Consider the following 24,187-nt stretch of genomic DNA (forward strand, 5'->3'; position numbering starts at 1 on the left):
CACGGAGATGGTGCTGCATGTGAACTCCGTTGAAGGTTTGTCCTAAACAAGCTCCTAGAAATAGCAGGCTGACCTTCTGCACTGCAGTGGGCCCCAAACCTGCTCCCCGTTTCCACAGGGAGAACGGGATGATGGCGCTCCGCATGCAGTTGACGCAGGGTGGATAGTAAGCCATCTTTTGGTGTGAGATTTTTTGACTGAACAGATTCATGGCGATATTCCCTAGACAGAGAGGGCTGCCTGCTGGCAACAGATACAGGAGTTCAATGTGTAAAGTCTGATAAGGATGACATTTAATTTGTGTTACAGTTTGACTGTTAATTGTATGTAAAACAGCAGCCTTTACAGATCTTTCACCGAGAGTTGTTAATTGGGAAAAGAAGAGAATGCGTGTCATTAAGAGCCTACACTTTTAGGTAAAGGGGGGTAACTTTTTTATAATTAAACATTCAAGGTGTATTTATCTTCCCATTAGTATTGTGCAATCAGACTAATAGCCTCACTTGGTTTTGTTAGGAGACAAAGTTTTCCCCAACGCTGGATGTAAAATACTCATCTCATCTACTATATGCATTTCAGTTTTTAGTATATTGAAGTGTAATTAAAATTAACTACTATCTCAAAATATGACTTCTGTGGAGGATAACAGAAGTATTTGAGTAACATGATGTGTTGGCAAATTACAATTGTATCAGTTTACTGAAGACAGAAAACGACAATTAAACTTGTGTAGAATGGTGACATTTGCATCCTAATTTACTGGAGAAGCTGCTAAAGTAAGGCAATTTTACAGCAAGCTCCTCTGTTAAATTAAAGCAAACATTTTCTTTTTTCTTTTTAGTATGAAAACAAGGCTAATATTCTCTCTCTCTCTCTCTCTCTCCCTCTCTCCCTGTTTTCTGTCAAAGAACAAGTGGTACTTAGTACTCAGTATTCAGAGTTAATTTCCAAATCGCTTTCTTTGTATGCATTTTATCCTCAATTTATTGCCCTTATTGTCAACTGCAGTACTGGGGTTACTGTAAACTTTTATTTCTGCACTTAAAAAAATAGCTTCAAGATGAAAACATGGACCCTCTGCACTTACAGATTTAGAGAAGTAACTTCATTTGGTAGACGAACATTTGTTGCTTAAAAAAAGGCACTAGAATTTGCTAGTTATTTTCTAGTTGCTGGTAAAGAACACAGCTCTGTTGGAATACAAATACAGAACCTGTCTGATTTGGAGTACTTTTATATCCAGAAGATTTGTAATTATCTGTGCAGTTGGATGTTCCATGGAGATTATTGTGGTGCTAGATTCAAGCAAATCTAACTAGCTTGCTTGCTGCTTTGGTGACAGCATTCATGTAGCTAGCAGCACCAACCAGTTAGAAGCCCTGCTGGAAGACACCTGTGGAGTTACACTGGCAAGGTATTTTCAAAGGCGCAAAAATACCCAGCTGTCACTGGAACGGGGACCAGGGTTCCACCGCTACTTTGATTTCATGCCAATGGGACCTGGCACTGAAAGAATCACTGCGGCCAATTCTTGGCTGCTTATGCCTTTCCCTCCACTCTTTTGCCATCAGTAGCATTAATGCGATGAGTCAAACTAATCGGGCAGAAAACTAACTTTTCTCCCCTAGATTTTTAACAAGGGTAATTCCTTGAGCCAACTAACTGTGGGGCTGTAGGAACAGTGGTGACAGGAAAAGGAGGCAGCGGGACCACCTGGTTTGGACGAGGCTAGACCATGCTAAAGCAGGCAGCATTCACATAAGCTGTGGGAACTGTGACCTCAGTGAAATGTTTACAGATAAATTAAGGTTTTAGTCTAGTTCCTTAATGTATATGTGGTGTGTTGTGGTAAGAATCACAAAAGTGAAAAGAGTTTTAAGTCTTTCAGACTTCAGTCACCATGTTACCGAGAACACTGTCCTTTGAGAATAAAATTTCTGGTGGTAAAATAGTGCGAAGATAGAAAAGTTAGTATTATCGACAGCCACTGATTTCTACTGTTGTTTTAATGTAATCTTTCTGGGGTTTTCTTTAAATATATCTATTTCTGTATATAGACGTAAAATATATGTATGAATGTGTGTATATATGCATACAAATATATATATATATTTGTTTTGAGAACAATTACTGTTGGGCAAGTTCAACATACCCCTCTGTGTATTGGATACAAGGTCATTGACACTGTCTCTGGATTGCTTTTCAGAAATTCCCTGCCTGAATTCTGGTGCTCTGCTACAGAGCCTAAAGGGAATTACAAATCCCTACGCCACAGAAGGCAATTTCATTGATATTTAGGCTTGAGTATCCTTAAGTAAAAGTCAGTTATTCTTCTAATACTGGGCTGGATCTGTGAAGCTGCTACCTCCCATGTTTGTGGGCAAAAGTTGTGATTTTCCCAGAGTTTTCCCCTCCTCACAGTACTTACAGAATAGCAGTCAGGTGTTACAGGTACAACACTTTCCCCTAAAGAAAGGAAAATCATTAGTCTATAAAACATGAAGTGGTTGCATAGTATATGAAAACATCCCAAAATGTATTCCTGTAAGTTGGTGCTGGATTATGTGTTCTGAACAGCCACAGTTATACTGATGCTATTTGGAGTCTATTATTACCTACGCTTATAACATGTAAAAAAAAAAAAAATCCTGATACGCCTTTTATCTCTTGATTTTAAACAACATACTTCTGCAGAGCTGCTTTTCCTTTCCTGTAGAAAGTTTTCTAGACAGGTAATGCTTGGAAAGTAAGGATTAAATTTGACTTTGTTTTTAATTATTTTTGTCATTTAATTCTAGCCTTATTAAACACTCCTTGGTCCTGCATTTTGAACCTAGACCTAACTGGTTAGTCATGACTGTTAGAAAATTCTTCAAAGATTAAAGGGTTTTGATAAAGCAGTAATAACAGTAGTTAGGTCCATTTCTTGCCTTGCTGTCGTTAGTGGCTGTGATGCTTTTTAGCGTTATGGAGTTGGGAAATCAGGATAAGACCATTATCATTCAGCTAAAAAATAGAGCTACATCTTCCCTGTTTGATTTTGAAGAGCTACCAATGTTAATTTCCTGACTGTTTGAAAAGCTGAAGAATATTTGCTGCTGAACGGCATTTTCATAAAATGCAAAATCATACAGCCTGGTATCTCTGGAAATTCTCTTGGCATACTCAAAGTAAATCACTTTAGACAACTCCCTATCTGATTGCAATTTTCTCAAAGAACTGATTTTTTTTTGCTGAAATAAATTCCAACTATAGACATAGATTTACTGAAAAGCCAAGTAGATAAAGCATATGTTTACATGACTGACACAGTAAGAGGGTTTCCTGTGCAGTTTGTAAATAGTGATTATAATTTCATCTTAATAAGGTGCAGAAAACTACTGAAGGAAAGTGCTTTGCTACTTTTGTCACAGTTTCATCAAACTGATTTTGTCAGCACTAGAGCATAACCCTTGCCACATCAGTCTGAGTGCTCATTAGGCTGCTGCTTTGTCTGAATCCTCGTTAAATTGATTAACTCATTTATTTATGGATGATGGCATGTTATGTGGTACAGGAGTGGTGGTTGGAGACCAGAATCAAGATTGTGTTGACTTGCTTAGTATTCTGTTGTTCATATACTTCTGCAATAAATTGCTTCATCCAAGTACTATAGCATCAGTAATTTACTTTTTGCAAAAATGTGACATGAGCTGAAGGGTCAGGCTTGCCTTGTGTAAACTTGCACCTTTATTGGTAAACTACAGGTGGCAATTTAAAAGCTTCTCTAGGTTTATAGCTTTCTCTAATTCCCTGTTTATTTCACTTGTATACTACACTTTCTCATGAAGAACATAAAAGGCTCTCTTGAGCATCTGTTTTAATGCGAGGTAAATAACAGAAAGGAAGCAAGTAGAAAACTTGTTTGGTTATACATTTAGAAAAGGGGGTAACTATTAAGAGAAGCTACTAACTTTCAGAAATATGATGAAATTGAAAAACATGAGATGATGCTTTAGATCAAATGCTATGTATGCACATCATCTAGAAAGGTCTACGTTTTTCAAATTTGCTATGTTAATATGTTTCTAATGTCATTTTTAAGATGTTGCCTAAAAGTCCTGTGTGTATGCAAGTCATGCTGAAATATAAGGAAGTTTTGGATGCCAAAGACAGTTTTGATATTGTGAAAAAGGTGAAACTGTAAAAGAAAGCTGAAGCATCCGGGCTTTAGCAAGTAATCATTATTTCATTCCTATTCTGTCATTCTGCAGTGAACAGATAGCAAGTATGTTAACTGGTTTATGTATTTTTAAGTCAGGCTTACATGTGGCTTGGGATAACTCAAGTAGCAGTTGGCTGTTTCAGACTTCTTCAAGAAGATGAAGAAGCCTCGTATTCTTGAGTGGCTGAATTAGGTGTTTCAATAAGCAAACTGAATTTGCTTATTCCAGGCCTGAATGGTGTCATGTGCATAGACAAATCAGTATGAAGATGTCCTATGCTTTGAAGAAACAGAATGCTTCTTATTTTACTGGGGTGTAATGGTCATGGCCTGTGACAGCAATGGATGACCATAGGTTACAAACACAGGCCAGAGGTCTTCCTCTCTAAACGTAAAACTGGAAGCAATGGATAATTACGGGCAGGCAGAAGTAAAAAAGAAAACAAGAAACAAGACATTTTCAAAGACAAAAATGAGAAATTCTCAGTATTAAACTCTAAGTTATATATGTCAGCCAACTGTTGAAGTTTTTAAAGGTACAGTGTTAAAGAAGTGCTTTAAGAGGGTTTCTCATGGATATGTAGCAGAGCTCCAGATATTAATGAGTGGCTCCTTTTGAACACTTAAGGAAATAGAAGAAACCAGTGAGGTCCGTGACTGAAAAACAAAATAATTAAATGTAGAGACTGTTCTGGCTGGAGTCAAGATTTTACTGAACCAAAGTCTCACGAGCATTTCTTCTAGTGACGATACTGCCTTAAACAGTCGTCATCTCCCTGTTCGCCTCCCTTCCGCAGTTGTTCATGGGTAAGTGAGTGGTTCTGTAGTGAACAGAACTGGGGAACTGAGTCATGTTAAAATCATTCTCATTGTCTCGTTCATCATTTTGTTTTCTCCATCTCCCCCAGCCCAGGCTGCTTTCATTCTGGGTCTGTTATCCAGTTTACCACATGGGCTCAAGCGTGGTACCGTTAGAGCAGCAGAGGGCTTGGAGTAGCAGCTGAAAGTGACTGGGGGGATGGATGAGGAGGGGTGCGACATGAATTGGGCTGCCACCAACAAGAAGGCTTGTGAAACTGCACATTGAATGGAAGATAATAGGATGGGAAGAGAGGAAATAATGTTTGAATGGCTTAGGAAATAAGCTGTTCATGGGTAGAGTTGGAAAAAAGGTAGACCATTAAGGGAAGTGGAAAAAGCAGTGATTCTGCATCTTTTTATGAGAAAATTTACTTGAACTGTCTGTGTGCTTTGCTTTAATGTAAAAGGTAGGCATTACTTCATCTCCTTTTTTGAAACCTTTAGTGTAGATATGCTGTAAACAATACTATTTTAAGTATTTATGGTAATAAAAAATGACTGCCTCCCTAATTCTGTCTTTGGTGTTCCCAGACTGCTTAGAAGGTTAACACTGAGTTTCCATAGAATAGAGGTAAAACAGAGCATGGGAAAACATCTTTCTACACTAGTAGTTATATAGTATTTGTGACTATAACTGATACGCAGTTTTCCTGAGGAGCTAGTGAAGCTAGTTTCACTTCCTTGAGATAATGGCCAAAATACAAGTGAATTTTTTTCTAGAGAAGTACAAAAACAGAGGAGGAAATTCTAGTTCTTTTCTGCAAAGGAGATTATTGTCACAGAAGTAAAAAGAGCCAAAACTTCACCCACCTTTTTATTTTTTGGAAGAAACAAATCAAGTATATTTCGTTAGGCAACATTTTTTTTGAGAAGCATCATTTTATTTTGGATTACTAAGATACATCATTGTTCAGTATGATGAGGAGAGTTCACACAAAAAATTGAGTCTTATTGCAATTACTCTTTCTGTAGAATCATTTTAGGATCATAGAATTTTTTGCCAAGTGCGTGTGGAACACAATATTCGAATAGGAAATTGAAAATCAGAGCTAAATTACTGTGCTCTAAATTTTTCTACATCCACCTATTTTCCCCTCTTCGCTTCCTCTGACAGTTATAGACCTCTTCTCTAATGGGGGCTTGCATTTGAAGATAAGCCTGCATGTAAACAAATTAACTTTTCTTAAATGGGGAGCCATTTCATCTGCAATAATGTACCAATTCATAAACTATCACAAGCATATTAAAAAAAAAAAAAAGATAAATGACCCATTGTATAACACTTACTATTAGGCAGACTAGATGTCCCTGTGTTCTGGGAGATAAGGCTCTTGTATTATTACACTCTAATAAAATGAGTTAATGTTTTAGTATCAGAGATAAAAGGACAGTTGGATATATTTAATAACCAAACTGAGAAACACTTAATTTTAGTTGTCTGTAGCAATATAACACAAATTCCCCTGTAAAACAAATTGCACTTTTGGAATATACTTTAATGTGCATTCGACAAAGGAGAAAATGAGGTGATTGAAGTTCAATTTGTAGCATGTTATTAACCATTTCCGCTTGACTAGATGAGTAAAAGGATAATGGATGAGGGTTTTATTATTGCCTTTCTGCTAAAATGAAGTGGTGTAAAAGATAAGGTGATGAGATTAATGAACATAAGGAAAAGGCGTAATCAATCAAACTCCAACAGGGAGATGAGATGACAGTACTTAAGATTTGCAAGAATATATGGTTTAAAAAGTGGATTTTATCAACACGGACATTTTGTTTGGGTGGAATGCTGAGAGGCAGGCACTTGCCCTTTTCAGTTATTTTTTGTCAGTTCCTTACGCTACTGTATATTTGGAACTTCAGCAATCTTGTATACCAAATTGAAGTTCATATGTTTATTATGCTTGTCAATTCAAAACCAATTTTAAAAACTATAAGATCATGGAATGGGAAGCAAACATGCAACATTTGTCAAGCAGAAACAATGTTTTATTGACCAGTTTATCAGATCATCATTGGCTGCACGTCCTTATATGTGTCTGGATGAGTTTTGTGCTAGTGCCTCAAGTTCTCTGTCCTGGTCATTTCAGCAGATAGTTTTCACATACTCATGGAAAAATCAGGACTGCATTGCTTGTGCTGTAATAAATGCTTCTGGCTCAGCCATCAAAATCCACAAGGCTCTAACTTCAAGCTTCTCCAGCTTCTTGAGTAGAAAATTGGTATCTTGCTGAGATTTGCAAAAGTTTCTAGCTGTAAACATGTTCCTCATTGATATAGGGTGTGATATTTTTGTATCTCAGATCTCAAATATAGTATTTCTTCCTCTGTGTATTTTGAAAGATTAGCCTGCTAATTTTCTGCTCTTTTTAAAAAACATACACCTCTTCCAAAATGTGGACCTGACTTGGAATAGAGCTGCTACACAGTTAGCATCTTTCTTTCCACTTAAAAGGTTTGAGAAGGGCTCCCACATCATTCCTTTTAATGCAGTTAATGACCTTGATAAGAGTTGCCTTATGAAAGTGCTGCCTTAAATTAGTTTTGTAGATGAAAAACTTACGGACGGGATAAATTATTGTATTTTCTCAGGGAACTGTTAGTTCTTGGCAGCAGTTTGGGCAGGATGGATTGGATATTGCTATGAGGTTAGGTTTGTCTAAAAGCAGCTTACAGTATTTTTTTCCCCCTTTGACTTCAACATTTATGAAACAGACTGTTACATATTGGCTAGAACCTGGTGCTTCGTAAATACTCCCACATTAGACCTGACTTTTTCTGCTTTTTAGGAAAACTTCCATTTGTGCAAAACTGTATTGTGGATTTGTAAGACAGATGCATAACACAGCCCAGACTATGACTCTCCACAAGAGCTGATGTTTTCCTGTAGGCTTACTGGTCCCTCTTCTCCTATCATCTGCAGAATTCTTTGATATGCTGTTGTTTCTTGGGCCTGCAGGAGTAGCAGGTTTTAGATTTAAAACCCTAGAGGGAAGGGCAAGGCAAATCATGTTGTTGGATCAGTCATTCAACTACCTCGAGACTGCTGTCTGTCTATCTGTTACACTTGCATCACATTTCCAAGCCTTTCTTATCAATCATTTGGACTAGAAAAGCTGTTTAATTTTCCATTGCAGTTTTTAACAGAAATTGGAGTTGTGTGCTTGTTTTGTAGTCCAAGCCTGGGGTTGTAGCCCTCACATTAGCTATGTCTGCAGCTTAATTAACCTTGGAAAAGGGTTTGTACCAGTAGGAATGCTTGAAAACTAGGTTTGAAGTACTTAATTTTTACCGTCTACTAAGACGAAATCCAGCACTTACTCTGTACAACCTTCTCTACACATTGTTCTTTGTTCTTTGTATATAAACATGCAAAATGCTTTAATTGGTCGAATTGTTTCTATGAGTGATCTTGAAAGAAGAGACTGTCTCTTTCAGTCACAGACCATAGTAAATCCTTTGTCACTGGCCAGTTAGAGTTAGTTCCTTTGCCTGGGAAATTAATCTACTTTTCTCTTCCTTACTGTGGTCTCTGAATTCTTTTGGTTTACAAGGGAAGTAGATGAACTATCAGGGACTGGAGAAGTGTTTGAGCAGTGAAGAATTTCAGCACTGTGCCATGTTCTGTCTCAACTTGTGAGAGCAGAAGGAGGGGAAATTTCAGTAGTATTAAGTACTGTACAGTCCTGGGCTACAGGAGAGCCACCAGGTATCACAAGTAAGTCAAATATATGTAATTGCACAGCAGCCCCTGCAGCTGGTCCAGTGTACTCAAAGAGGATTTGGTTCCTGCGCAGCACAAAAGTGGCATTAAGCCATTTTTGCATTCCCCTCCCTTTGCAAGCTGCACCTTCTGTGCTATCTCTCTCATAAAATATATCATGCTTCTTTTAATGTAAACTGCTAGATTGGCAGGATTGGAGGATTTTTCTCTTTGCCTTCAAGAGGCACATCTGTTCTTCCATGTTTGGGCTTGGTTCCCATGCATGAGCTGATCAGATGCAGTCTTTTCTGATGACTGGTACTCTAGCTTCCTGCCAGATGTGTGGGGGTGGTTTTTGTTTTGTTTCTGGTGAAGGGATCTGAAGGTCAGCTTACAGGTCATCAATTAAAAAAATGAATATTTTTGGCAATAAAACTTTTTTTTTTTTTTTTTTTTTTTAATTTTTCTCTGCTCATCCCATTTCTTCTCCTTACCCATCTTCTGCCAGATCAGGTCAAAACAGCAGACATTAGACAACTGCCAACATTGCAGGTGCATTAGTTCCCTCTTTCCTGGTTGTAGTTGCTGCTTTTGCTTGCAGGTGTTCTGGCTGGAGAGACCTTTACTAGAAGCAGCCTGTGTGAGAAGTGATGTCCTGAAAGTGGTGAAACAGGCAGGTGCAGGGCACAGCAGTGGGAAGGCTAACGTGAGAGGCAAACTACTCTGATCTGCTGTTCAAAACAGGAATTCGAGAAGACAGTTACAGCAAACATGAACCTTGCTTTTCTGAAGAAACCTCAATGGTAAATGGCTCTAAGAGACAGCCAAACAAACATAAATTCTACTCTGTTTTACATCTTTTGAGGTGCATCCTCCTCCTGTACGTTGCCTTTTACCATATTCAGCTGTACTGCTGTGTATATGAGCAGCAACAAGTCGTGAGTCTGGCAGTTCCTACTCTTCAGACTCCGTATGCCTTAGAGATCAACCAGTATAATCTGATAAAGGTTGTCTCCAAGGCTTTTTTTGCACTAGGAATTTTATAAAAGAAGAGTGACCAAAAAAACCTTTGGACTTAAACAAACAAACAAACAAAACCCCCGAACATGGTAATGCCACCTTGTCATATAAGGCTCAGTTTGATTCCTTTTTGGACATTCTCAGATACTTCAGTCTTTTAAACAAGAGAAAGTTTTAAATAAAATGAATAAAATGAAAATCACTATGGCCAATAAAAAGAATGATTATAAAGATCTATTTGTCTAAGATATCACATCCAAAAAAGGCCTGTCATGAATTTCTGGTTTCATATATATCTTTCTACTCCTTGCAGGTGAAGTGCCTGGTTTGTGGGCTGAGTTAGTAGCCACACTGCTTGTTAGCATGTCTGAGATATGTTATGGGAGGCTGTTTTAGAAAGTGCCTGTGGTAAACTCAGTAATAAATTATTGCTAATTCTTACCTTGTAACTCTCTGCACCTCAGGAACTGTTGCCGTCGCAACAATACCCAGAGTTAGGGTGAGGTCAGGAGCCCGCAACCCCGCCCGCCCCTGGGCCACACCACACTGACTCCCTAGGGAGGATGCGGCAAATGGCGTTTATTGCGTCGTTATAATTCTTTATATACGCGCTCGCACTGTCTTTTCCTGTCTTAGCCCTGCCTCGTCAGGACGTCACATCCCGTGATCTTCCGCAGCGCCCCGTGTCGCCTACCACAAGTCCCCCTCTCCATGCTACAATACAGTCGTTGTTTCTTGAATCATCAGGAGACGTTGATACCCAGAGTGAGGATGCCGTAACTCATTAATTGTACGCCGCAAGCTGCGTACACATGCGGCAAAGCCAGGGATGCCAGTGCTGTAAGCGGGCTGCAGCCTTGTAATTCTCAAGCCAGTGTGAAAGCCCTAAAGCAAAGCTAAGCGTGCATAGCAACTCCCAATCCTTGTGAACTCGGCATCATTCTCTTTCCCGCGATGCTGCTCTCATGATATCAGCCGGTCACAAGAACGTATTTCCTCCTTACGGAACCTGCAAAAGACACTTGAGAACTAAGGTGAGTATTATTGATGGACATCAGGACGTATCCACCGCGCTGGTACCCAGCGTATTGCCTCTCCCTTGCGGATCGCCGCGTATCCTCTTCCTCCTGTTATAAAGGTCCAACCATCCTCCCAGACCCCTGACTCAGGATCTCGAACCCTGACTGGAGGGCCGTCTTCCACCGCTGCTTTGGCCCAATGTTTGTCGACCGGAGCATTTCGATTTTCCCCGCGCACAAAATGATTCAGGCCAAATAGTGCGCGAGCTAAAAGGTTGGCCTGGAGGGGTAAGGGGACACGCTTCCCACCTATGCCCAATCCGTCCCCCCTCCCCAAGCGCCCGTAAGCGTTGCTTCAGAACTTGATGGGTACGTTCGACTATGGCCTGACCTTGGCTGTTATATGGAATTCCCTGTTTTAATTGGATGCCCCATTTGTTGGCCCACTCCCGGGAACTATGAGCAACAAATGCGGCTCCATTGTCTGTTTTGATGACCTCAGGAAGTCCCAAGACAGCGATTGTTGTTTCCCAATGAGATTGTGCGGCTTTGGCGGTTGCTTTACGGTGACAGGTAGCCACAAGGTACGTGCTGGCCGTATCAATGGTGACGGCAAGCCACGCTTGCGGTTGGAAGGGCGCATGCCAGGTAAAGTCAGTTTGCCAGATCTGGTTAGGCTGTAGACCTCGAGGGTTAACTCCCGCCCCCCACAAAGGGCTATGTTGACAGTATGGGCAGGTGGCTACCACTGCTCTTGCGTCTGAGATGGAAATGTTGCACGATTTGGCTAGTCCACGTGCACCTATGTGAAAGTGGTCATGGAGTGCGCGTGCGTCCTGAAGGGTGTACACCCGCGTCGCGGCTTGGTCTGCCACTGCGTTACCCCTTTGGTAGTATCCAGGGACATTGGTATGGCTCTTTACATGTAATATGGACACAGTACTTCCGCGATCCTGTAGATGGCTCTCAAGCATACAGGCAATATCCGTGCCCGCCCAGCCGGGCGTGGCCATGGAGGCCAGGAGCTTAAAGACAAACATAGAATCTGTGACAATGTTTACATGGCCCTCATACGGTAAGTCGAGAGCCAGGCACACGGCTTTTGCCTCCAAAAATTGTACTGATTGAGCGGTATCTTGGCAGAAACAGACTGCCATTCACCCTTGTCTTGCCATACTACTACCGCTCGGCCCGTTTGTGATGAGGCATCTGTAAAGACTGTCAGGCCTGGTTGAGGTCGCGTCAGTACTCTGACTGACGCGGATGGGTGAATAATGCGCAAGTGAGTCCAACCTTGGAGCGTTGGCCCACATCGTATCTTCCCAGGGTATCCTTCTAAAGCTAGCACTATTTTTTTTCCTGGTTGCATAATTGCTCCTCCCAACACTGGGTTTTATATGGGAGCCAGAGAGTGGAGGGTTCGGTACCAAACATACGCAGAGCGGCCGTCCGCATCTTCGTTATCATGGCCGCTAGCACACTAGAGTGGGGCACAAATGCACTATGCATTTGCGAGGAAAAGTTACTCCAGACAGCACATTCTGGGCATGCTCCAAGACATGCTTTATGGTTGCCCCTATCGACGCTCCTTTTGGCGCCGTGAGCAGTGCGCTCTTAGTCTGCTCATTGCCCTGCTGACGAATACACTCCAGCATAATTGCGTTCTTGGCCTCCCCCGGCAAGGTTGCTGCCGATTCTAGGGAGGCCTGCAAACGGTTGCAAAAATCGGCAAAATTTTCCGTTAATCCTTGCTTCACCTGTGTCCATGGTTCGGGGGGTTTCACATAACGCTGTAGATCATTGAATGCTTCACGGGCTGCCCGCGCTGTGGCGTTCAATTCTGCAGTCCGTAGACCGGCCGCTTGCTGTTGGGCAGTTAGCCCTGCATCAGACCCTTTCAGGCGCCCCAAAGTGGAGTGCCTGAGGGGGCTCTGCGGATCTTGTGTCGCCTGTATCAACGTTTGATGTAGCCTACTCGCCCACTGCTCTTTCCACAGGACATTCTCAGTCGGTGTTAAAATCATCTGCGCTAATTGGCGACAGTCCGCCGGGGTGGCCGGGCCTGCACCCAACAGGTTATCAAGCATTGCCTGCGTGAGCGGGTGATTCAGGCCGTGTTCTGCCTTTGTTTTAATCAATTGTGTAATCACTTTAGCATCCCAAGGCCGCCACTCCATCCCCGCTGTGGTTATAGTCACAGGGAACATCTGTACTGCTGCTCCCGGGCGGACGGCCAAACCAGATAGCAACACATTTTTAGCAACAAGGTCCCAATTGGGCAGCTGGATTGTCTCACTGCTTCGCTTCCCACCCCCTTGCTGCACTATACCTTTCTGCCTCCCAACTTCTTCCTCCAATCATTGCAGCACCTCAAGCACCTTGCGCATGTCTGAGCTAAGTTCTGAGTGGCCTTGACTGCCTGGGTTGTCTTGACTACCACCTCTCCCCACGTCCTGTTGTTCTTTCCATTCTCCTTCACCCCCCGCCCTCGTTGTGCCCACATCCTGTCGCTCTGGCGAGTGCGCAGCCGCTGATGGACCGCGCATACGCTGCAACTGCTCCGTTAACTTCTGTATGTCTGCATCAGCTTCTGTCCTGCTCCTCTCTCCCCCCGGTGCTCCCTCGGCTCCCCAATTAGATTTAATCAAGCATCCCGGCAACCAGTCGTCGGCAGGCACCACCGGACGCCTGTCGACGGGAGCCGATGGAAGCGAGGCATCTGCCTCACTCTCAGGCTCTTCCCGGACAGGAGGCAATCCTCCGCCGCCCGGAGTGTAATGGGCGGCTCGCAACTCCTCCCAAGGATAACCAGGAGGTGTAGGATTACGCGTTTGCGGCGCTGCAGCCGACACCGGCTGCACCGGCAGAACTTGCGGCTCCAATGGGGACAAATGGTCCTCATCGGCGCTGTCAGCTGCTCGCGTCACCGATTTGGATACCCCCGGCGAGTTCGAGGGGTCCCCCGTTTGGGTGCCCTGCGGCTGCGAGTCATACAGCAAGCCCCGTGCTGCCTGCCAAGCCTCCTGCTCCTCCCGCGCTCGGCGAAGCAGGGTAAGCACAACACCCCAAGCCTTAAGATCTTTTCCCGAGTGGCCGGACATAGTCCGCTCCGCTAACACCTCGGAGCACCGAGGCCAATTTGATGAGATAAGAATGTCAGCAGGACGCTGTACAGCACCCTCCTGGATTAGGCGTTCAACACACGCCGAAATTGCGCTCGACTTCACAGAAGTTCCCCATTCCTTCGCGCACATTTGAATTACCTTAATCACCGCTTCCATCGTCTGTCTGGCGCCACCCCCGTCGCCCCGGCGACCACCCTCACCCTATCACGTCGGGGTCACCACTTTGTTGCCGTCGCAACAATACCCAGAGTTAGGGTGAGGTCAGGAGCCCGCAACCCCGCCCGCCCCTGGGCCACACCACACTGACTCCCTAGGGAGGATGCGGCAAATGGCGTTTATTGCGTCGTTATAATTCTTTATATACGCGCTCGCACTGTCTTTTCCTGTCTTAGCCCTGCCTCGTCAGGACGTCACATCCCGTGATCTTCCGCAGCGCCCCGTGTCGCCTACCACAAGGAACTGATAATTATAACTTGCACATGTGTTTATTGGAAGCAGACTGAGACTACCAATTTGTTTCACAGATGTCAATACACAACTTGTTGATCACTATTAACCTAGCCTGTTCTATCTGAATCATTTGTAAACTGCTAGAGTTAATTCCTGATGGTAAACTCTGCCAGATGATGTAAAGGGTTGTATGAGCCTTTTATATCTACCCACTAACTCTTAAATCAGAATGTAGCAGGCTTACTAAGACATCAGTCAGCTCTTACAAGAATCTGATTTCATGCAATTCTAGCTCCCCTTTACCATAAATAAGCCTGCTGTCTTATTTTCAAAAGAAAAGTATAATTTTATATTTGTGGCTTAGACAACCACACAAACTTATATTCAACTTTTCTTCTTGTTGAACTTCTGTTTTCCCAGATGGATAGTTTAACTTGTATACTTCTCTCTAGTAGTCAGATCTTGTTTGCACTATATTTAACATATAGGAGTCTATGTATAAAATTATGTACAAACCTGATAAAGGTTTGTATATAGATCACCCTTAGTAATTGCCTGAAGTTTTAGCCTCCTGTCTTAGTTGAATAGTAGCATATTTTATTAATCTTCTTTGTCTGGATAATGAACATCCTGAATCAAGGAGTCTCCTCCAGTACCAATCGTATGAGTGGTTAATTGCAGTTTTTTGATAATTCAGTGTTGTCTGCCCCTGTAATGAATTGGCATTGGTCCTTCTCTCCAAGAGTCAGCAGGGGTTGCCAAAAAGGGGGAAAAAAAAAAAAAAGTGCAGCGTTGGATGTAGTAGGACAGAATAAGATAGTAGAACTAACTTCTTTGCTAGCGTTATTTGCTAATTGATTAGTCCATGTGGAGTGTTCAGAGCCTCATAGCCTACTCAGAAAAATTATAAATACAGGTTCCTGTGATAAATTTATTTTCAGAAGTAGGTCTTGGTAATTAGGGAGAGGATTATCTATAGTTGATGGAATACTATTTTCAGAAAATCTGCATTGCCTGATTTTTTCACTTTGAAATATTGCTTTATGTCAGGATAAAGGGAAAATATAGTTGTGCGTTCCTCTACTATTTTAACTATCTGAAAATATTTTTCGTGTCATCACGTGTGCTGATCTGTGGCCTGTGACAGTTAAGACTTTATTGATTTCTAAACAAATGGTGTTTTTATTTGTACATAACTTGCATAGAAATTGCTTCAAAACTGAATAAATCTAGAAATAAAACTAAGTCCTAACTAAAGATGAAACTGTTTACAGGTTCAGAGGCTGTGAGGTGTATCACGCTAGGGTAAATATTATTCTATGATACAGGAATTTCAGTTTGTGGTAGATCTGTCTGTCCACAGCAGCTTCAAATAAAACAATTTAAGCCCTTTAAAGCACATCAATTTGCTAGTCGGTAGTTCATGTATCAAAGAGCATTCTGTGAAAATATCAATATCATTGGTTAATATAAATGAAATTAATTTTTAAAGCTGGGCTAAAGGTTGACATCTGAAAAATTGCATTACTTTGCAGAAGAGAAATTTCTGTCTTCTAGTGAAATTTCAGGTCATAAGGGCAAGTAATTTTCACAATCTTCAATGGGAACCAGTGAAATATGAACTTCATTGTCACCTAGCCCCAAAGCGATAAGATAAAATGAGCTGATACATCATTTGCTCTGGTTTTATCATCTCCTCCAGTAATTGGAAGAGAAAACATAAGAGTCCTTTACCACCCCCTCCCCAAACCCTCCACCACCCACACCCAGGCATAAGCCATTTTGCTCTGATCGATACAAAGGTCACATAGTATTTATTTATTTATTTATTTATTTTATGTTGGGTAAAACTGTCTGGTGGAACATTAAAGTAATGAATATGTTTAATTGAGTTTGTCACCCATGAAAATGCTGAGCAGGATTTTATAGCAGATTCTGCATACTTACAGGAGGGACTGGGTGCGAGACTACTACTCTTTAAGTGTGGATTTCAGTGGCTCTTGGTATAAATAATTGATATGTAAAATAAACACCTTGTGTTTGTTTTGAACACCCTGTTTTCTACTGTTGTGGTAGTGTGTTACTGAGAAACCCCAAATAAACTAATAAGCACTGTGATTTTTTTAAAGAGAATTTGGATTTTATAAAATTATTTTTCATCTATCTTTTTCCTATTAGTTTGGTTGTATTTGGATGTATTTAAGCAAGGAGTAGCATAAGGCCTTTTCACTGTGAATGCTGGAGCTAGAAACTGCATGGTTCTTGGACAGTAAAATCTGAAGATGAGGAATATAATTACCTAGCTGAGGTAACAGTGGAGATTCAGGTTCCTAGTGAATCGTGTACTAGAGTTTTAGAACTCTGAATGTTGTTATTTTGTCTCCTGTACACAAATGACCCAGAACTACTACAAATGCTACTAGAAGAATCATAGAATCAGTAAGGTTGGAAGGGACCTCTGGAGATCATCTAGTCCAACCTCCCTGCTCAGCAGGGTCACCTAGAGCATGTTAGACAGGGTTGCATCCAGGCAAGCCTTGAAGATCTCCAGAGAAGGAGACTCCACCACCTCTCTGGGCAACCTGGTCCAGTGCTCCGTCACTCTCACAGGGAAGAAATTCCCCCTCACGGTCAGGCAGAACTTCCTGTGCTTCAATTTCTGCCCACTGCCTCTTGTCCTGTCCCATGGGACAACTGAAAAGAGTTTGTCCCCATCCCCTTGAGGCCCTCCCTTCAGGTACTTGTACACATTGATAAGATCCCCCCTCAGTCTTCTCTTCCCCAGGCTAAACAGGCCCAGCTCTCACAGCCTTTCCTGGCAGGGCAGGTGCTCCAGCCCTCTCGTCATCTTTGTAGCCCTACGCTGGACTCTCTCCAGTAGCTCCATGTCTCTCTCGTCCTGGGGAGCTCAGAACTGGACACAGGACTCGAGATGAGGCCTCCCCAGGGCTGAGTAGAGGGGCAGGATCACCTCCCTTGACCTGCTGGCAACAGTCTTCCTAATGCTCCCCAGGATACCATTGGCCTTCCTGGCCACAAGGACACATTGCTGGCTCATGGTCAACTTGTCATCCACCAGCACTCCCAGGTCCTTTTCTGCAGAGCTGCTCTCCAGCAGGTCAGCCCCCACCTTGTACTGGTGCCTGGGGTTATTTTTCCTTAGGTGCAGGACTCTGCACTTGCCCTTGTGGAACCTCAGGAGGTTCCCCTCCGCCCAGCTCTCCAGCCTGTCCAGGTCTCTCTGAATGGCAGCACAGCCCTCAGGTGTATCAGCCGCTCCTCCCAGCTTGGTATCATCAGCAAACTTGCAGAGGAGGCACTCTGTCCCCTCATCCAGGTCACTGATGAAAAAGAATGTATTTATGTAGGTTCCCTGTCAATTGCAGTCAAACTTAAATGCAAATCAAACGCATTTTTGTTTTTTGTTTCTGTCTGCGTGAATGTACATAACTTTTTTAAGAGCAGATTTCAAGAAGAACTCTACTGTGAAATATATAAATATGCATCTGCTTTTTAAATAAGCTATTTAGTTTTTATTTTATGCAGGTCATCTAAATTGCCTGGCATATTAAAGCAATATAGTTATTCAATTACTGTTTCAGTTCTGTAACTCATTTGCAGACTTAATTACTCCTGGTCTATTCAGGATCAATAGTACTTTTCCCTAAACTAAAATATACAGTTGCTGATTGGTTTGCTTGAAATGTAAAGCAAACTGTTCGTTTAGTCCGCAATAAGACGTTACTTCCCTAGTTCGGGAGGCAGCTGCGGTGATGTTACCTCTGAACTATTGCACGTAATCCTTGCAGTAGCAGCAGAGCTGCTGCCGCGCTGGGGAAGCCGCGGGGACGCGTCGAGGTGTGGGCCGAGCCGGGAGCGGGGCTTTCGCCTTTTGAGTTTTTGGGCGACTCTAGTTTCACAGTTGCCCCAGAGCGGAGAGCAGGGGCGGCCTGCGGGCGAGCCGCGGGCTTGCGGCCTGCGTCTCCTTGGGAAAGGGAAAAGGAAAGGGAAAGGAGGGGCCGTACGCAAGGGGGGACGTGAATTTGCGTTTTCAGAGTGTTGGCAGCCTGTTGAGTAATCTGGCGTGCCCGACGTCTAGTCGCGAGGCCGTTTGTGTTACAGGATTTTGGGGGTGTGGGAGCTCCGCGGTGCTCTCGTTTGCCTATTTTTGAGTTTTGTGAAGCGTTAAACTCTATAAATTTTTCTTCTTCCTGCGAGGGCCAGTGTCTTTTGAAGTAGATGAAATGTGCGGCAGATGAAACTTCAGGTTAACGTGCTGAATCACCTGGTGCCCTGGTTCGTCAGCCCTTCTTGGGGGGAAGGTGGCTCTGTGTGCGCTCGTTCGGTGAGGCTGCGCACCGCTGCAGCACTGGTTGCGCCCCAACTATCACTAGGGGAGACAAGCCACAGGAGTAAATGGGGTTGTTTTTAAAACTCAGCGCAATGTTTGCCGGGGTGAGCGGGCTGGCCGTCCTCGAGTCCGTGAACGGAATTCGTGTTGCGAGGCTCATGGATGGGTGAAAGTGGGCAAAAGGAAAACCAGTTTTTGAAAGTTACAGTCCCGAAGCGGAGAATATCAGGAGCAGTAAGGCCGACAGGAAAATCCCTCTACCAGAATAAAAAATCTGAATTTAGATTAAAAAGTATTAGTCCGTTTCCGCTCGTAGTAGCTTTTATTAACCAGAGGGGGCGTTGGACGAGGAAGGCGAAGTTGAGTTTGATTCGGCCGGGGACGAGGTGCTCGTGCTGCTCATCGCGTCTCCTTCCTGTCGGTGGGCCGAGGGCGCCGGGCCGGGCAGGCTGCCCCGGCGCGGGCCTGTGCCCACCTAATCCCCTTTTAATTGAACTCCGGAGACTTTGAAGTGAAGCCGCAGAGCAGGCAGACGCCATCGCATCCCGACGGGACGTGCGCCAGCGGGCGCTTTAACGCGTCGCGGCGGAGGCGACGGCTCTGCTCGCGCTGCTGCTGCCAGCCCCGCCGCGCTGGGTTCGGTCCCGGTGTCGGGCCGGGCCCTGCTGGCGGGCGGGCGCTCCTCCTCCCGGCGCCTCTGAGCCGTGGGTGCGGTGTCGCGTCGAGCGCTGGCCTCGCAGGGTAAAAATAAGGCTTAACTGCTCGAACTCGCTGGTTTTACTCGCACGTGGTAGGCGTTCGAATTCGAAACGTGACGGCTCTCGGTGGCCATCGGTCTGTTGGTTTTCACTGCTGCCGCGGAAATGCGCAGGTCGTTACCGTCCTCTCTGCCTCAGGAGATAGTTGCTGCAATTACGCGCTTCGCTTTTAAGACTGTACCAGCAAAGGTACTAGGAGATTTCTGTATGGGAGCATTGCAACTTGGACTCTTTTGCCACCTCTCCTGTCACGTGCTTTTAAAGGATATTTATGTGCCCGTGACAAAAGCAAACCACAGCGGCTCTTGGTAGCACCGCAGATTTGCACAGACCGGCCAGGTAGCGTGGATGTGTTAGGGATGTGGTACGCTAGGTGCCATCGTGGCACAGGCCTGTTAGTTCCCCAGCTTCAAAACTGATTATTAACCATAAACAATGTTCATTCCTTTCAGCACATTGCAAGGATTTTGCATCAGAATATTCACTTTTCCTTCTCTTTGCCAGGTGTGAGGCAAAATCCTCCTTTCTTTAATACCTAAAAACAAATAATTGAGTTCATTAACATCTTGGTTACATTAAAGGCTGGAAATTCCTTTTTGTTTCTTTTTAACACATTATTACTTCAGTGAAAGTGTAGTAACAGTGATGCTATCTAGAATTATATTTGAATCTCCTATTCTGTAACATGTTTGTTAAATGTATTTGTGTACATTAAAACTGACAAATTTTGGCGTTTTTCCCTTTGCCTATGTTTTGCTAATCTGAGGCAGAGAAACGTCCAGTCTTGTTGTCCTTTAACACTTACATAATTAAGCTTTGAAATGAAAAGAAAAAAAGAAGAAACAAAGAAACAAAGCGACTGTGGACTAAAAATGGGATTAGTTTGAATTGTGAAAGCAGACTAAGCATCTGTGTCTGTCAGACGGGATGACAGGAATTGTAACAAGTTACTTTGACAACCACGTACTCCATAGAGAGATTATGCTGAGTTCATTTGCAGGTTTGTGTTTAGCCTTAGCTGACAAAATGATACTTAACCTCTTATATAGCCAACCTTTATGCTTCCAGAATTAATGAATGTTGTGTTAATGAGAAACGTAAGGAGCATTTTAAAGACATTCTTTTTGTTGTTTATTTGTTACAGACCTATTATTACAACTCTAAAGTGAATGCAGATACGTCTAATGGAACTAATAATACATTTCCAAAAATCCATTTTTGTATTTTGCTGATATGCTGAAAATCTCATAAAATTTCTGAGGCTCTCTTGGTTATAGAAAATACACACTTGTCTTTAAAGAAACAAATTTTTAAAGGGACTTGACGTGAATGGTTGAGTTTAAGACTTGGAAAAATCTGTTACAAATTCATAGCATGAATTTGAATTGATTTTAAATTTGCTGCAGGATTTGTAGATAATTGGCCCAATCCTTCTATGTGGATCAAACACAGTTTCTCTTTCACAAAATGTTACCTATATTGACAACATATATAAAAAAAATACTGACTTTTTTCTTTTTTTTTTGTCTTTAATTAGATTCTAGCGTATACAGAAGGACTCCATGGAAAATGGCTCTTTTCAGAGATTCGATCTGTCTTTTCACGACGTTATCTTTTGCAAAATACAGCGTTAGAAATCTTCATGGCAAACAGAGGTACTGTGAGTTTAAAGGAGTGGCACACATTGGTTTGGGGACATGCCTCTGGCTGTTTAATAACTTCTTTTTGTTATAAAAGGGCTTGGATTAAGTGTCTTAAATATTTAAGTTTAGTGTGTTTCTGTATTATAAACTTTTTTACGTTGCATCATTTTTCAGACAGAAGTGATATGTTCGAACCTGATAACTGTGAATTAGCCATGCCTCGCTTCTGTTTCTATCTGCATGTTTAACTGGCATCCTCTGCATGCTCTTTCTTAAGGCATACCTCCCTCTGATCTGTTGCGTTTAGAGTTTCTTTTTTCTTTTTTTTTTTTTTTTTGTCCCTTTGGAAGGTTAACAGTTGTTAGTTGCAAACACTAAGAACAAAAGGCTGCAAGAACTGCAGTACCAGATTAGACCAGTGATACATACAGTTTCATGCTTTAGTGATACTGTTCTAATATGTTCAAAGGTAGACAGCTATGCAAAAACCTGCAGTTCTCAGTTATCTCTAAAAGGGAAAAATCTTCCTTTGTATATAGATAGAGAACTCTGTTTTCAGTTAGACCATAGTACCACTGTAAGAAATAAATGTGGACTTACTCTGCTTAAGTATTGATTTTTTTCATCATCCTGTTTCTTCTCTTGCTTTTTTGAACATGCACATGTAGTCCAACAAGTCGCTCAAGATACAGTAAATTTAGGCTTTGGAGAATTTTTCTCCTCCTAAATTTTGTTTTAAACCGGATTCCTCCATAACTTTGCAACTTAAACTAGAATTCTCTAAGGACTTTGAATGTTTTTGTAATGAAATCCTGAAAAACAAGTTTTGAAAACTTTTTATAAAGACATTAAATAAAGGAGGTCATAAGATGGCACTTCTTAAATCTAAAACTTCTGTTTGGTAAAGTAGTGAGGTTAAATGTTGTTGTCCTTAAACCAAAAAATGTTTCCTAGGATAACACATATTTTAGGCAGTTAATATGTTAGTCAAAAAATGATGATTTTTTTTTTGAAAGTTGAGGTTTTGTCTGAGTTTAAAATGATTGCTGATCTTCAACATGGTTGGTGAGGATTCAGACACAGATCTTGCAGAGCATTGTTGCTCATCTCTGAAAATGCATGTCCTCCAACAATATGTTAATCATTTGTTAAAACACTTTCCTATTTTGAAGAGTCTAGTCAAACTCCAGGAGGTCATAAATGTCCACTGGTGATGACATAATTTTGTTATGTTATTTAAATTTCTAGCTTCATTTCATAAGTGTCTTTCAGTGTTTCAGATGAAATATGAAGATAATATTTTGAAGAATAAATATATCTTGAAAATAACTGGAGAACAAATTCCTAGCAAATATGTGATGCATTTAATAGATAAACTATTTGTTTTTTTCTGACTTAGTTCTAAATATGCCAATGTATACATAGAGCTTTAAATTCTATTCAAATACAAAAGCAGCTGTAGGCCTTGTAAGCTTTATGAAAGTCGTAACTTCCATTGAAATTCCACCTGGTGATAAGCTAAATCAGTTCTAGAAATTACATTAAAAAGATATTTATAGTAGTCTGAAAGAAACATATCTGTTCTGTTTGTTGGAGCTGAGTTTTATCAGACCGGAAAGCCAGCCCTCCACCCTACCCCACCAAAAAACAAACAAACCCCCCCCCAAAAAAAAAACAACAAAAAAAGTGTCGTGTTTCAACTCTTGTGTTCACAGTGGCTGTCATGTTCAACTTTCCTGACCAAGCAACAGTGAAGAAGGTGGTTAACAGTCTACCTCCTGTTGGCATTGGTACTAACTTTGGACTACCTCAGACCAGGTATTTTATGATTTTAATTAATTTTACTTCAGAGTTTTAAGACTTTGTTCATCAAATCAACCTATAAAGTTTAAATCATTTACATCTACTGGTTTACAAAACATGCACACGCTCAGCCTATCAGTTCTGTGTGCTGTTGTCATGTATTTTTATAATAGAAATTTGGGAGGTTGAGAATTTGTGATTTCTGTCTGTTACAGAGAAGGTAACTTCTTTTTGGCAATGATGCTCAATCACTTACACTGCTTAAGGAAAATAAAGCTTCTTTATACATGCCAAATCACTGAAATTTAAGAGTCTGGTTGTCAGACTGATTAGCTTTTATGGCAGTTTTCGATTATATTATCTTGACTATAACATCCTTGAATCCTTTATTGTATCTAAATCTAGATGAATATGACTGTTTCTCATCAGGAGGAAATTATAGTCACGTGTAGAAAAAATATAAATGGAGGAGTATGTGACAGATTGGTTTGGTGTGTGTGTCTTTTAGCTCTGGAGGACAGGGTTCACATTTTTCTTAGGGTAGGTGAAAAATCAGTGTTATAATTTCAGGCTGTGTGTTTGCATCTAAAAACTGAAGAATAGAGTTCGCTTTGCTGCATCTTTTTAGCAGAGTGTCATTGATTACCAGGTATGTTATGGATGAAACAAACACCGCAGCACAGTCTAGTCCTCACTGAGGCTGATAGAAATGAAAGTCTGGCGGGTGACTCTGTCTCTAGGTGGATTGAGCATCTCTTGAATTTTAATGAGGGATGAACTATTTTTAAGTAGATCTATCTTTAATTTATTAAAAAGAAACAGCAATGTTTAAAGAATGTGATGATTGCTGTTTCTTTAAATTCTGTTACTGTAGCATGAGTTTTCTGTGCATATGGATAATCAAAAATGGCATTCAAGAATTTTGGGCTGTTTTCTGTTGTGTTTGTAGTTGCATTTTTTATGATGTCAAAAAAAAAAAAAAATCTCCTGAATTGCTGATTGCTACTCTAGTCACTCTGTAAGCCTGTAAGGATTTCTGTTTAGAGAAGCAAATCAAATGTATAAATGTTTAAATTTACATAAAAGTATATACAGATTTGTTCAAAATGTCACATCTGTTTTTATGGGTAGTCTTTTTAAAAATTTTACCAAAATAAAAAAACTCTTCAGCTGCTATAACTATTTTCTTTAATCGTTTATCGGTATCTGTAAAGATTTGTTAACTAAAACATATATATAGATTTTTT

The 24,187-nt window shown here is 41.7% G+C and overlaps 1 protein-coding gene and 1 long non-coding RNA gene across 3 annotated transcripts in view; one reads left to right on the plus strand and one right to left on the minus strand.

Annotated features, from left to right (window-relative positions):
* LRBA (LPS responsive beige-like anchor protein) overlaps positions 1 to 24,187 on the plus strand; it is a 402,463-nt gene that overhangs the window by 250,371 nt on the left and 127,905 nt on the right. For both annotated transcript variants that reach the window (XM_062573872.1, XM_062573871.1), the window contains 2 exons: positions 21,032 to 21,149; positions 22,853 to 22,955. In XM_062573872.1, the coding sequence (XP_062429856.1) occupies positions 21,032 to 21,149; positions 22,853 to 22,955 (221 nt within the window). The remainder of the gene's footprint in view (positions 1 to 21,031; positions 21,150 to 22,852; positions 22,956 to 24,187) is intronic.
* Positions 10,351 to 14,386, minus strand: LOC134139459 (uncharacterized). Its single transcript, XR_009958167.1, has 2 exons — positions 14,074 to 14,386; positions 10,351 to 10,800 (listed from the first exon to the last, which is right to left on the minus strand). It is a non-coding gene; the product is annotated as an uncharacterized LOC134139459 (long non-coding RNA).

Source organism: Rhea pennata, chromosome 4 (assembly GCF_028389875.1).
Source record: "Rhea pennata isolate bPtePen1 chromosome 4, bPtePen1.pri, whole genome shotgun sequence".
In the NCBI taxonomy this organism is placed as follows: Eukaryota; Metazoa; Chordata; class Aves; order Rheiformes; family Rheidae; genus Rhea; species Rhea pennata.